The sequence below is a fragment of the Clytia hemisphaerica genome, unplaced genomic scaffold (genome assembly GCF_902728285.1).
Source record: "Clytia hemisphaerica strain Z4C2 unplaced genomic scaffold, Clytia hemisphaerica genome assembly, whole genome shotgun sequence".
NCBI lineage: Eukaryota > Metazoa > Cnidaria > Hydrozoa > Leptothecata > Clytiidae > Clytia > Clytia hemisphaerica.
Window position 1 is genome coordinate 48,925 of NW_027104196.1, and position 13,974 is coordinate 62,898.

General features: G+C 36.3%; 1 protein-coding gene across 2 annotated transcripts in view; it reads left to right on the plus strand.

Moving 5' to 3' along the window:
* LOC136815188 (peptidyl-prolyl cis-trans isomerase G-like) overlaps positions 1 to 13,111 on the plus strand; it is a 46,383-nt gene extending 33,272 nt beyond the window's left edge. For both annotated transcript variants that reach the window (XM_067071638.1, XM_067071637.1), the window contains exons 10-11: positions 11,079 to 11,120; positions 11,285 to 13,111. In XM_067071638.1, the coding sequence (XP_066927739.1) occupies positions 11,079 to 11,120; positions 11,285 to 12,910 (1,668 nt within the window). In that variant the 3' untranslated portion in view covers positions 12,911 to 13,111. The remainder of the gene's footprint in view (positions 1 to 11,078; positions 11,121 to 11,284) is intronic.
* The last annotated feature ends 863 nt before the right edge of the window (positions 13,112 to 13,974 follow it).

The window sequence follows — 13,974 nt, forward strand, 5'->3', positions numbered from 1 at the left end:
TTAAAATATAAACTTTTTAAATATAAATTATACAAGTCTGCTTAATTGCGTGGGTTGCGTGGGTGCGTGCGTCATTTTTTTGCGTGGGTCAAAATATTTTTTGCGTGGGTCAAAAATTTTGCGAGGGTCAAATTTTTTGCGTAGGTCAATTTTTTTGCGTGGGTCATTATTACCAGCAAACCATTTCCCAAAAAAGGTCATCCTCTTTGACAAGCCAACTGAATGACGACCAGACTTTGCTCACTGTAATTACTTCCTTTCGTCTTCATCGTTCTCATCTCCATCTTCATCATCTTCAAGGAAATCATCATCACTTTCACCATCATTCTCACTCGAATCACTCGAATCATCGTGAATTAGTTTACTTTTAGTCTCCTTGTTATCGGCTGAATGATTTTGCAGCTCCAAGAATCATCTATACAGAGCATAGGATATCGCAGCAGTTTGAACATTTTTTCAAGCTGGCAGCTTCCCACTTTGATTGCATGCACACACATATCTCCTTACATTTACAAAAACACTCTCTTTGCTGCCTCTTCCTTTCACTTTTCGGTTAAAGCTTTCTCCTCCCTTTTCTTCTTTAAACTTTCCACAACCTACAATCATTGAACCACAAATTTGTGTCACTCTCAAGTTCTCCACATTTCTTTTTGGGCTTCACCTTTGCAATAGGTAAAAGACCGGGAATTTCTTCAAGCTTAAAGGATTTCTCGCTGGCTTCTCGAATGATTTCCTGTGCCATCTCATATTTCTTTTGCCAATATTGTGCGGACCCCTTTCTTAATTATATCCTTTGTGAAGCAACAAAAACATCATGTGCAATCACACTTGATTGTGGTTCTTGGTCATTCACTTCCATGATACCTTTAGCTTGCTCAATTTTTTTTTTTTGCATTTTTTTCACCCACACGAATGGCAGCGCCCAATAGTGACTCCTTTGAGACCCAGCCGCTCCAAAGATTGCCAAGTATAGTCATCTAGGGTAATTACGGGACACCCTCGGGGAAAGTATGGGACAGGCATAATATGTTATTGAAAAATCCAGATACCTTTCCAAAAGATCATGATATTTGAGGTTTTGCATCTTGATGACTTCAAACCCAAGTACTATCATTTAAGGTATGTGTTCACCTTTCTTGACACATTCTCTTTAATTGATCATATCTTTAGAACAACAAATTTTTATATATCAAAAGTATATATTTTCTGAAAGCCAATAATATTCTCTTTCTAATGGTAAAAGTTTCAGCTGAATTTAAAAAACTGGGTAGCATATAATTAAAATCTGAAGAATTTTAACCTTACCTACTTCAAAGAAGTTAAAGTCACCTATAGCTTTTGAATTTTGAAAAAATAATTTCGATACTACGTTCCCAAAAGATTGAACTAAAAAAGCGTCTTGGGATTTTTTTTGAATTGACTTTAGCTCTTTAAATCCTAAATTCTGTAAAAATATCGATAAAAAAGTAAATTTTAATGTGATTTTTTCAGTTATCTGTAAATTGAGGAAAAACAACTCGGTTAGAAATAAAATCCTAAGACACTTTTTAGTTTGATCTTTTGGGAATCTCGTAAAAAAAGAATGAAGTCGATATCTAAATGCTATGGGTGACTTTAACTTCGTTAAAAGTAGTATGGTGTGGTAAAATTTCGTTTTTTTCTACATCAATTTGAAATTTTTAACGAGATGATTGTTGTTTATTTGAGTAATCAGTGAAATGTGTCAAAAATATTACTATCAATAGAGGTGAGAATAAACATCAGCTGAATTCTCTCTTTTGTCTTTGTTGTTTCCGAAAGAGACAATTATTTGAGTAAATAATCCATCATAAGACGAACTTTGTTTTGAAATTTAAATGGTTTATAACTCTGGATCAAAAAAAGATTTTAAGATCGCGATTTTACCAAAATGAAATCCAGTAACTTTTCTTCCACTTTGACTGAAATAAATTTTTTGACAAAAAATCGGAAAAAGGTGTACACATACCTTAAAGGACTTTCAACAAAATTAGTGACAGTGTCCCATTTTTACCCCAGCATTTTTCCCATTTGGGGGTAATAACGGGACACTTCAATCAGTAATATTTGTACAAAGCAATCTAGGTCAACTGAAGTATATTTAGATGCAAACCTTTGCAGGTTTCGAAAGACTTAGAGTGTAGTTGTGATTCCATTAAACTAAAAAATCAAGATTATAGTTTTCTTATAAAAAATAAACACTTCGAACCCGGGGGGGGGGCAGCCAAGCAAAATGACTGATGGGTATGTACGGGCACTAAGGGTGTGTTTTTCAAGGCATCCGAAATGCACTGTAAGGGTGGGTTTTTTGCCACCTTCACTGTAAGGGTACGAATTTTTAAAAATGAAACTGTCCAGTCAAAGTTTTTTAAGGGATTCAATCCCCTTTACCTAATTCTTTTCAAATATTGGATCAAGTACGTATTGGATCCCTTTCAAACCTAAATTCACAAACGAAATCTTTGTTTGACCCGTTTCAATCACTTCAGGGAAAAAAGCTAGACTACACTGTAAGAGTATTCAACTTGGCAAAAAATGCACTGTAAGGGTGTATTTTTCGCGAAAAACCACTGGCACTGCACTGTAAGGGTGCGATTTTGAACGCCAATTTTTAGCCCGCACATACCGTCAGTCCAAAATCCGACTCCGACTTTGTACAAAAAACAGGCAAGCTGCAAACCAAAAGACTATGCAGGAAGAAAATATTTCACGAGGGAGTTATACAAACTCTTCAAAGCTCACGAGAAAATTACAGACATCGTGAAAAACACCTGTATTTTGCGCAGGGTTTCTACGGGACCTTGAAACCTTGAAACTTGAAAACTATCAATTTTCTGGGAAAAACCTTGAAAACCTTGAAAAATCGTTGAAAAACCTTGAAAAGCACTTCTTCCTATTCATCCTTTTTGTCATACAATTTTTCAATAGGGCAGTGGCTGAAGTAACTCTTACTTATAGGTTTAGATTAGTTTTGAGTTTGAGTGCTAGATTTTTTCATTCATTACCGTATACTATATTATGTTGGTTATTATCATGAAAATATAAAGTGCCTGTATCGCTTCGTTGCCTCCTCTTAAAAACATAAAATGAGCAATAAATTTTGATGATATACCTCTTGGGAATACTTTGCTAACGACATCAAAACTTGGACAAAAGTCTCTGTTGTTCTACTCTTCACAAGTCTTTTACCTATATCAGCCGACTAATATTTCTAAATTTTGTCTCAAAAGTATGGAATAATAGACGATATCGGCTTTCGAATTCTCCCCGTAATGATTACCCATGATGCATTGCGCAAAATAATCCACGGACGATATTGACTTTCAATGCAATGCATCATGGGTAATCATTCGGGGAGGATTCGGAAAGCCGATATCGTCTATTCAGATAGTTTTTTGGGTTCAAATTATGATATTCGTAAGACACAGGCTCTCAACTTTGGCTCACTATTTTTCAAGTCATAAAAAAAAGTGATACAAAAGTAAACACTCAGTTGAAATTCTGAATTTTAGCGTTGAAAATGTTTATAAGATATATAGCAAACTTATGAAAAAATTCGTCAAATTTTGCCGGTGCAATACTCTTTACTCTTAAAAAATGAATTTGCCGGTCTCGAAAATTTATCCAGACATTCAAAAAGTAAGAATAAGTAAGTGCGTTCCTAAACTGTTTGTCATGAGGAAATTTCCAAAAAACCGCCCGCGGCGCTAAACCTTTATAACATTTAGAGAATTCCATATTCACCTCTTCCATATTCAGTCGCAACGAATGCAACATATTCTTTTATCATTAGCTGAGTTTTTATCGCTTATTTTCAGTTTGCCTGAGCCCTAAGAAATCCACTCTTCCCCAATTTTCAAATCGCTTCAGGGCCGTTCATCAATAAATAATTTTCTTAAAATAGCTCTTTTGCCAATTGATTTTTGTAGAAAAAAACAATCAAAAACAAGACATTTTTTAGCCATTTGAAAGAGTCAAAATCAAAATTTTCTGTCGTCAGCGCCTCATCGGTCACTGTAAACATTTGGTTTTTGCTTCTATTTCGTACTTTTCTACAGTTGAAAGACTAGAGAGCTGGAGTCAAAAACTCTTTTTGTGGTATTGTTCTCGAGAGGGAGATAAGAATTTAACTGTGGAAATGATTTCCCGCCCACCAAAAGCGAATAAATTTTATTGCCGTCCTCTATTTTTCTTTCGCCTGCCACTCTGAAAAAAAAAAAAAACCACTGTAGGGAGCCATGTCAACTGAGTATCAAAAAAACTAAAAAGCGCCAAAATTTTTGCCAAAAAACCTAAAATCCCGAGAAAAAAATCCGTAGACACCCTGTTGCGGTACATACACCTGTAGTCATTAATTCTTTCAGCGTTTTTAATTGCATTTCATTTCATTGAACCAAAGGATTTATTGCCATCCAGTTCGTTTATTATGGACAATTATACTTTCGGTGCAAGGTTGGAAATCAGGCAGTTCTCCTGACGGCTCTTTGTGAAGACGCTACAAAACTGATTTTAAAGGATGTTTTTAGGATGTCTTTTTATGATCCCCATGCCCTAAAGATGATTTATCAACAGACGATTCGAGTAGAGAGGAGACCCACTTGCAGATTTTGGCTTACTTCGGACGTGTGACCAGAATACCCTAGCATCTTTTGTGTTTGAGTTATTATGTTGGTTGGTTCGATCCCTAACTTTCTCTTCAGGACTTTTCGATCTTAACCAGAGTATGAAGTTGTCGTTTGTGGTCTATTTCAATACTAAGCTCTTTTTGAGAAGTATCTCGCCTTGTCTTTCCAGCTCTGAGAATCCTTTTTTTTAATGGAATGAAAAGGTTTATAGTGCAAGTAGTTTAGATTTAAAAATTTGCCACATCTCCTCTACTGGTTTAAGGCTCATTTCGTTGATCGTGTTTGTAGACCATTCCTTATCATCAAGATGGCGTCTCATCCTTTTGTAATCAGCCGTTTCGTACATATCGTAAAGGTGAATATACTGTGATTACTTTTCCCAATGGGGCATACTTGAAATACACCATTCTCTATCCCTTTGGGAGCAATCCTGAAGTGATGGTCCATGATGGGATATTTTATAAAACATGAAATACTTAAGATCGCTAATTTGATTGCTAATGTGAGTATGAGGTCTATCAATAATGGGTAATCAATACCCCAACATCCTGGTGGTTTCATCAACATTGTCATATTGGTAGAACAATGATTCCCTGAATGCGCCTTCTTTACTTTCCTCCCAGTTTACCGTTGGAAAGTTCATATCTCCCACCAGGCATTTGTGGGTGTATCTTTTTTCGGAAGCAATAGACTTAACGAAGTTGTTGAGTTTTTTGGACCTACCCCGGAGATCCTTTAAATTAACCTGTGTCCTTTTGTCTGTCCGTCTGATACAAGCTTTTCTCAGGATTGGCTTGTTCGATTTACAGATTTTTTTCCTGATATTTCTTTGTTTTTTCATTCAATAACATTATTGATAGCAATGCCCACCATCAAGCATGTTTCAATTTTCAATAAAATTGATTTTTGAAGCCGGAACTATATAAAAATCGCCGGAAGACCTTATTTCTTGAATTTCTCGTGCTGTACTTTATATTTTTTTATGAAATTTTGCACACTGATGCAAAATGACAATACCTAAAATGTGGCAGAGCCTGATTTTCGAAAAATATTTTTTTCCGGCCGAAAATGCCGGAAATATGCCGGAAGAACCTGTAATTTGGCATTTTCTCGAGATTTCATCATTAGTTGTTTCTGATTTTTTGCACAATAAAACTGATTTCTGAAGCCCAAACTTTCCGAACCCGATTTTTGTAACTGGAACTCGCCGGAGCAGCCGAGAACACTGCACACTGATGCAAAATGGCAATACCTAAAATGTGACGGAGCCTGATTTTTGAAGAAAAACAATTTCGGTCAAAAATGCCGGAAATATGCCGTCAAAACCGGTTTGTTGCCATTATATCGAGATTTCATTATTCGTTTTTCCCGATTTTTGCACAAAGATGTGTATAAGCAATGCCCTAAGTGTGGCCGATTCGGATTTTTGAGAATTATGTTTTTCGGGCTGAAAATGCCGGAAGTATGCCGGAAATGCCGTTTTTGCAGATTTGAATTGGGCTATTTCATTATATATTTCTTTGTTTTTTGGACCTACCCCGGTGGGGTGAAGGTCCTATAAATTCACCTCTGTCCGTTCGTCCGTCCGTCTGTCCGTTCGTTACCAGCTTTTCTCGAGATTGAATCATAGGAATGATTTGATTTTTGGTACAAAGGTGCAAAACAGTGGTGGCCAAAATGTGACGGAGCCCGATTTTCGAAAAAAAAATTTTTTGGGCAAATTTGGGCCAAAAAACGGCTAAAAAACGGGTTTTTTGGACTTTGAAAAATTGGATCATTAATTTTTTTTGATTTTTTGCATGAAAGTAGGGTACCATCATAGGTAAAAGATAGCTCAAGCAGATTTTTGCAAAAAAATTTATTTGGCTTAAAAAACGCATGTTTATCTATAAGAATCACTATTAATAAGCATACATCAATGTTCTTAGTCTAATTACTCAATTTCTTAATTAGCTTTTCTCGAGATTGGCTCTTTCATTCTTTATGATTTTTTGCACAAAGATGCATAACTACTTTAATGGGATAAATTTTCGCGGGGATTAATTTTCGCGGATTTCGCGGATTTGGGTGTCATCCGCGAAAATAAGTCCCATTGTAAATTTGAAAAAGGCCCATCCGCGAAATATTTCTAAACAAAACTCAAAATATATTAAATAAATACTTTTCGAATGGTTACTTGCATCAAAGAGGCGCAAATAATGTGTATTTTAACAACCAACATGTATGATTTGACAGTGAAAGTCACAAAATCGTGAAAATATTGACACCCAATAGTGCCATCCGCGAAAATTATTCCCCGCGAAATCTTAAAATTTCGCGGATGAGCTCAACCGCGAAATTTAATCCCCGCGAAAATTTATCCCATTAAAGTATAAACCCTCGAATGTGACTGAGCCCGATTTTCGAAAAAAAATGTTTTTGGGCAAATTTGGGCCAAAAAACGGCTAAAAAATGGGTTTTTTGGACTTTGTGAAAAATTGGATCATTAAATTTTTTTGATTTTTTGCATGAAAGTAGAGTACCATCATAGGTAAAAGATGGCTCAAGCAGATTTTTGTAAAAAAAATTTTATTGGCTTAAAAAACGCATGTTTATCTATAAGAATCACTATTAATAAGCATACATCAATGTTCTTAGTCTAATTACTCAATTTCTTTATGAGATAGAAGTTTTTTTTGCTCATGAGGGCTTAGTTTTGAAGAATATGTGTGTTTAGACATGAAATTTTGGTTGCTTGTCGTGTTTTTATAGGAAAACTAGCCAAATTCGATATTTTTTATAAGCACATTATATTAGGTATTAGCTTTTCTCGAGATTGGCTCTTTCATTCTTTATGATTTTTTGCGCAAAGATGCATAACTATAAACCCTCGAATGTGACTGAGCCCGATTTTCGAAAAAAAATGTTTTTGGGCAAATTTGGGCCAAAAAACGGCTAAAAAAAGGGTTTTTTGGACTTTGTGAAATATTGGATCGTTGTTTTTTTTCTGATTTTTTGCATGAAAGTAGGTAAAAGATGGGTCAAGCAGATTTTTGTAAAAAAACTTTTCAGCTCAAAGAACGCATCTTTATCTATAAGAATCACTATTAATAAGCATACATCAATGTTCTTAGCCAAATTACTCAATTTTTTGATGAGATAGATGTCTTTTTATGCTCACGAAGTCTTGAATATGAAAGAATATTTCAACAGCATGAAATTTTGGTTTCTAAACGTTTTTTTTATAAGCAACAAACGACTAATTTTAATTAATCGTCACTATTTTTGTTCTGAATGATTGTTTAACGTTCATGCTCACGTAGATAACAATTATATATGTGTTAAATGCATAACCAGGTAGGTCCATAAAAGTATCACTTGTTCATTAAAAAATTTATTGATAACAAGGCCACCATCAAGCATGATTCAATTGTCAATAAAACTTTTGCAATTTTGCAACCGGAACTTTCTATTTGTTTTTTCCCTACTAAAAGTTCGTGTAAAAAACAAACAAGGATAATGCCAGAAAAAATACAGTTAATAATGTCGATAAACATGTGATACTTTTATGGACCTACCTGGCTGTTCAAATGAAAAGAAGATTAATTTCCAAATAAACAAAACGTCAGAAAACTGATGAGAAAATCTCGAGGAATTCCCGAAGATCACTTTTTCGGGACATTTCTTTGTAACCAGAAATAACTTTTTAATAAGATTATTGGACTGCATTACATTTGGGAAATAACTATTTTGCTCAACTGAGCAAAAAAAAATCTTGAGAATCTGTCGAGTGTAATCTAAAAAGAAATTAAGAAAACCCGTTTTACGCTGGTTCCGGTTGTTCCGGCGATTTTTAAGAGTTCTGGCAGGGTTTAAATAATGATTTTTTGGCAATCAAACTATGCAAAGTTTTGAGCATCACCATGAAATACCTTTTTCCGTGAAGAAGTCACATGAAAAAATGTCACGGAATAACTTAAAATCGGCTATTTTACTTGTTACTTACTTAATACTGGATTCTGGGTTGCATGGTTGAAGTTCTTCAGGTAATTCCTGGTTCTCTTTTCATTTCAATGATTGATCATCTGTTGCTAGCAGGGAATTCTTCTCCGGAGACATCTGTTAGTGAGGTCTGTTAGCACAAAAATACTTCAGATGGTGATTAAAGCATGAAATTTGGCACAGATGATCCTTAGAGGGTCTAAAACTTAATTTTAAACAGTAACACCAAATTTTGCCACCTGGCCACCTGGCCAAATCGAGGTATAAAACATGCCTTCAAAATCTTCCTATCAAAAGTTATGAAGGTTTAAAGTTTTGCGATGGCGTCATCGTAAAGCCTTTCCAGGCAAAACCTAAAATCCCGTAATAACGGAACTAGTTGACCAAATTTAGTGTTTTATACATGAATCCATGTCAAAATTTGAAGTTCCATCTGATGCTTGGGTCTAAAAAACGTAGGAAGGCTTAAAACATCCAAAAAAATTAGTTGGTTGTACACTGTGCTCCCGAAGGGAGAACGCTGCGTTGATTTGCCTTGTAAAGCTCAAAATCTAAGCTTTAGTATTCTGTAGGATTTAAAGCTTTTAATTCAATTTGAACATCGGAATCGGAAAAAGCAATGAATTTTGTTATGAACTCATGTATAAAACACGAAATTTGGTCAATTTATAATTTTAACCTCCATAACTTTTGATAGGAAGATTTTCCAGGCATGTTTTATACCTCAATTTTTATCAACATTTCATGCTCTTTCCGCTGGAACCATCAGATTTTGAAAATGTACGTACGTAGAGAAATTTTTTCATAGCCCTTTTTTGCTTGTTTTTTTTTTGTTGACTTCTACGATTGTTATACGCATCAAGGAAAAGAAAAAGTTTCTTGGTAAACATTGAGTTTGATGTATGAAATAAAGGTCCGAACCAAACGGTTAGGGGTATAGTAGTAGCGACCGTAGTACAGTGGTAGAGCATCCGGCTACGGTTCGCAAGGTTGTGGGTTCAACCCCCAGCCGGGTCATACCAAAGATTTCCCAAAATGGTACTTGATGCCTCTCTGCTTGATGCTCAGCAGCTAAGAGAAGGATCAAGGGTAAGTGGAGAAATCCAGGGAGAAAGAGTGGCGCCCTCCCCTACCTTCGGGTAGATAGCTATCGAAAGAGGAGCCTTCGGGTCGCCTCCGACTGCTTTCGCAGACTTAATCTTGAATTTAGCAAAATTTACCAAGGGATAAGGCATTTAAGCTTCACGATGGGGGGGAAAAACTTTCAAGAACAAAAAGATAATAAAGTAAAATAAATGGAATCTTGATGTTCTTAAAAAATAACAACTTTACCAACCTGTATTGGTTGTGTAACTTGTGGAAGATATTTTAAATTTCCATTGGCGTGGATGGACACCCAATTCCGCGAAATACGAAAAAATCTGCAAGATTTATAATGACATCCTCATCACACCTTGCCTCTAAATGGCTTGTTGATAGGACGCTTACGAAATACTTTGACATCTTAGATGTCAGATTCAGAGTTATTGAGCAATTATTTTTACAGTTTGCTTATGATATAAATTAACACCTTGCTTCTACAGTTTGACAAATTTTCATTAAAGTCAATCCTCTATACTTTTTGTTCACTTTAATAGCTTGATCTCAAGTTTCACACACCAAGTTCCTTTAAAAAAGTATGCAGAGGGGGTTAGGAAATTTTACAACCTGAAGGGCTCGTGCAATTTACAGACCATTTTGTCATTCTGGTGGATGGGGATGAAAATTTTGAATAAATCTATACCCCAATTCTAAAAGGAATGATAGCGCCCAGAATATGGCAATTTGAGAGCTTCCCCTCTCAAATTGAGTAATGATACGCGACCAATCGTTCTACAGCTCCGGAATGGCAAAGTTTCAACTTAATACACCTTTCTACGGTTAGCTGCTTCGTATAAAAAGTCACCAAAATGTCGAGTAAACAAACCATCTCATTGGCTAAAAGCAAAAACATAAAAAAAAATGTCCAGAGTAAGAGCACAGAAAGCACACTTTTCTCATACTCTGCACATTTTTTTGTTTATGTTTTTGCTTTTAGCCAATGGGATGGCGGTTTGTTTGCTCGAAATTTTGGTGACTGTTTATACGAAACGGCTAACCGGAAAAAGGTGTATTCGACAATTGATGTCACATAATTGACTATTTTGTCGTAGACTAGTGTACGGGACAGGTCTGTAAAATATCAGCCATGAAGATGGCGAATTTGAATTATTCTGTTTAAATTCTAACTATGTTTATATCTCAGATCACTTGGTGAAAGGCTGATAAGACTATACAAATGGCTTATAATTGTGATATAAACCACTCTCTCCGTTCCCCAAAAAGTTTGGTGTTCTTTTCAACCCTTAATTGGATCCGTTCGATGTTTCGTTAGTTTAGCAAAGCATCGTTAATTTTAACTAATTCTCTTTGCAGGTTTCAAAGTCTGGAAAGAAGCTTCGTGGTCGTGGAATTATGGTAACATATCTTCCCTTTGTCTTTCGACAAAGTCTGCTCATCCTAAAAAGCTAATTCTAATTTAGTAAAACTTTTTTTTACCAATTTTGACAAAGCATATGTATTCAAAGATCACTGGAAATCATTAGGTAAGTCTAAACGATCTTCAAACATTCTATTCTTAGAGATATCGAACTCCAACGCCAGAAAGGGAAGAAGAACCAGAAAAAGAAGAAGGTCGGAGATTCCATAACAGCGTAAACCGTTTGCGTCGCTCTCGTTCAAGGGACCGAACAAGACGTCGCTCACCGCGCGGTGCAAGATATTCAAGATCTCCCATAAGAAGAAGAAAATATTCAATTTCACCTATTCGTAAACCCTCAACCTCCACTGTGAAAACGACAGATAAAGCTGAACCTTGCGAGGGAAAAGTTGTAAAAGTCATGAAGGAAAAGAAGGACGACAAAACTGATGAGCCCAAAGAAGACGGACAACCTGTAAAATCTCAAGATGAGAAAGTATCACCTTCCGCTAAAATAAAGTCTTCTCGTAGCAAGTCGCGCGATCGAAGTAGGCGATCTCATTCCCGCGAAAGAAAAAGATCACGATCGCGTGATCGTAGAAGAAGATCACGGTCAAGGTCGAGAGGGCGTTATCGAAGATCTGGGTCACGCTCTCGCTGTCACAGGAGAAGATCGCGGTCGCGAGACAGGTACCGTCGTAGTCGAAGTCGATCGAAGCGTCGCTCACCAAGGCGCTCATCACGAGACCGTGCAGGAAAATTCGAACGCCATCGAGATAAGAGTAGTTCAGACGAATCGATCGAAAGGAAAACGAACGAATCGAAAGTGGCCGACCAAAAGCCATCTTACAAAGAGAGGATCAACATGCTATTGGAAAAGAAAAATGCAGAAGCACGTTTGGCCGAAGAACAAGGCACTATTACTTCAAAAGAACAAGAAGCATCTGAGTCCAATCGTGTTGCTTACTCACCACGTGAAAACGAGGCAGATGAAAACTTTGCAACAGGGATATTAGGCCAACCAGAACTGTACGACGATCTGATACCGAAAGACAGCTGTGCCAATGTCAAAGAAAGTGTTCAAGAGGAAGAGGAAGTAGATTTTTATGCAGAGTTGGACAAGCCCTTCGTCGATGGTCAACAAAACAAACCATCGGAAAAAGAAGGATCACTTCTAGTGGTGGAAGAAGAGAAATCCGCCTATGCAGAGGCGGCTGCTGAAGAGGCGGCTGAACAACGTATCAAACTTCTGCAACAAGAAATTGATGACCACAAACGCGCCAAGTTGGACACCGCTCACATCCATTCTGAAAACACATCTAGAAAAATTCGGAAGAAAAAGTCCAGTAGAGTGGATAATGAGATGGATAGCGAAGACGAGGCTGCTCATAACAGGAAAGCCTCAAGGAAGAAGAAAAATAAGAGACGCAAGCGCCAGCTTTCCGAACAGTTAGTACTGAGTGATGAAATGAGTGGTTCCGAGGATGGGTCGCAATCGGTTGATAGTTTGACAGAAGCCGACCGAGATGGAAAGTCTCATAAAAAGAAGAAATTTCTGACTGCAACAAATGGCCGTAAGAAAAAGAAATCACGCAAAGACCGACCACTCTCTGACAGTGATGATGCTGGTGCCCACAGTGAACAAGATGAGCTGCCTTTGCCGCCGAGCAAAAACCGTAAGAAACATCGCAAGGAAGCTCATTCCGATCAATGCCATAGCGAAAGTCAGTCGGACGAAGCTCCTGTCAAAAAGAAAAAATCGAAAAGCAAAAAGTGCGGGAAAATATGAAACTCTAAACAAAGGTCGGTGTAAATATTGGTGGAGTCTTCTTCCTTCCAAAAAAGTTACGTACCATTTTTCATTCAACAGGGAGCTTTCCAAGTGTTGGACTTTTTCATCATAATATTTTGTTGATAATAAAGCAACATGTTCTTATCTAGAATTTTTTTAATTTTTAAAACATTATTTTGAAACAAGTTTTAGGTTTTATATTGTGCTCTCTTGTGCTCTTTGTGTGCCTTTTGATTTCGATAACGATTTCGAGATCTTTTTTTCGCTTTAGATCTGTTTAGATCTCTAATATTACACTTATTCTTATCATGAACATATAAACGACTGGACGTCTATCTTTTATTGTCTCTTTGAAGCGAGCTTCGTTGCCGCCTGTATTTCAAAATTGGTATGAAAAATCCGACAATATTCCGTCATAATTTTATTTCTTTGAATTATTTAGGTAAAAGGATTGATAGAGCTTGAACATTACTCCTAATGCACAAAAAAATTATTTGCAAATTTTTTCACAAGTTTGCAATATATTCTATCGACATTTTCAACTCTAAAATGCAGAATTTCAACTGCGTGTATACTTTTGAATCCCTTTTGTCACTCCAATAATTTTTTTTATGACTTAAAAAAAATAGCTTGCCAAAGTTGAGAGCCTGTTTCATAAGAATATCGAAATTAGAATGTGACACTCTCTAAAATTATTAGACACTTTTAAGTCAAAATTTAGAAATATTAGTCGGAGTTTTGACAAGCTGACGATGATTTTGCCTCTGTTATCTTTGTTATGATATAGATAAACGACTTGAGAAGAGTAGAACAACAGAGACTTTTGTCGAAGTTTTGACGTTGTTAGCAAGGTATTCCCAAGTGGTATATCATCAAAATCTATTGTTTCATTTTATGCTTTTAACGAGGCGGCAACGAAGCTAGCAGCCTTTTCTACAAAAAGACAAAGGAGATGGATGTCCAGTCGTTTACTGTATATGTTCATGTTTTTATTTAAGAAATTCGGAAGCAATTTTTTAACGAGGCAAGTGTTGGTTATAGGCTAAAATTCCATATTCTGG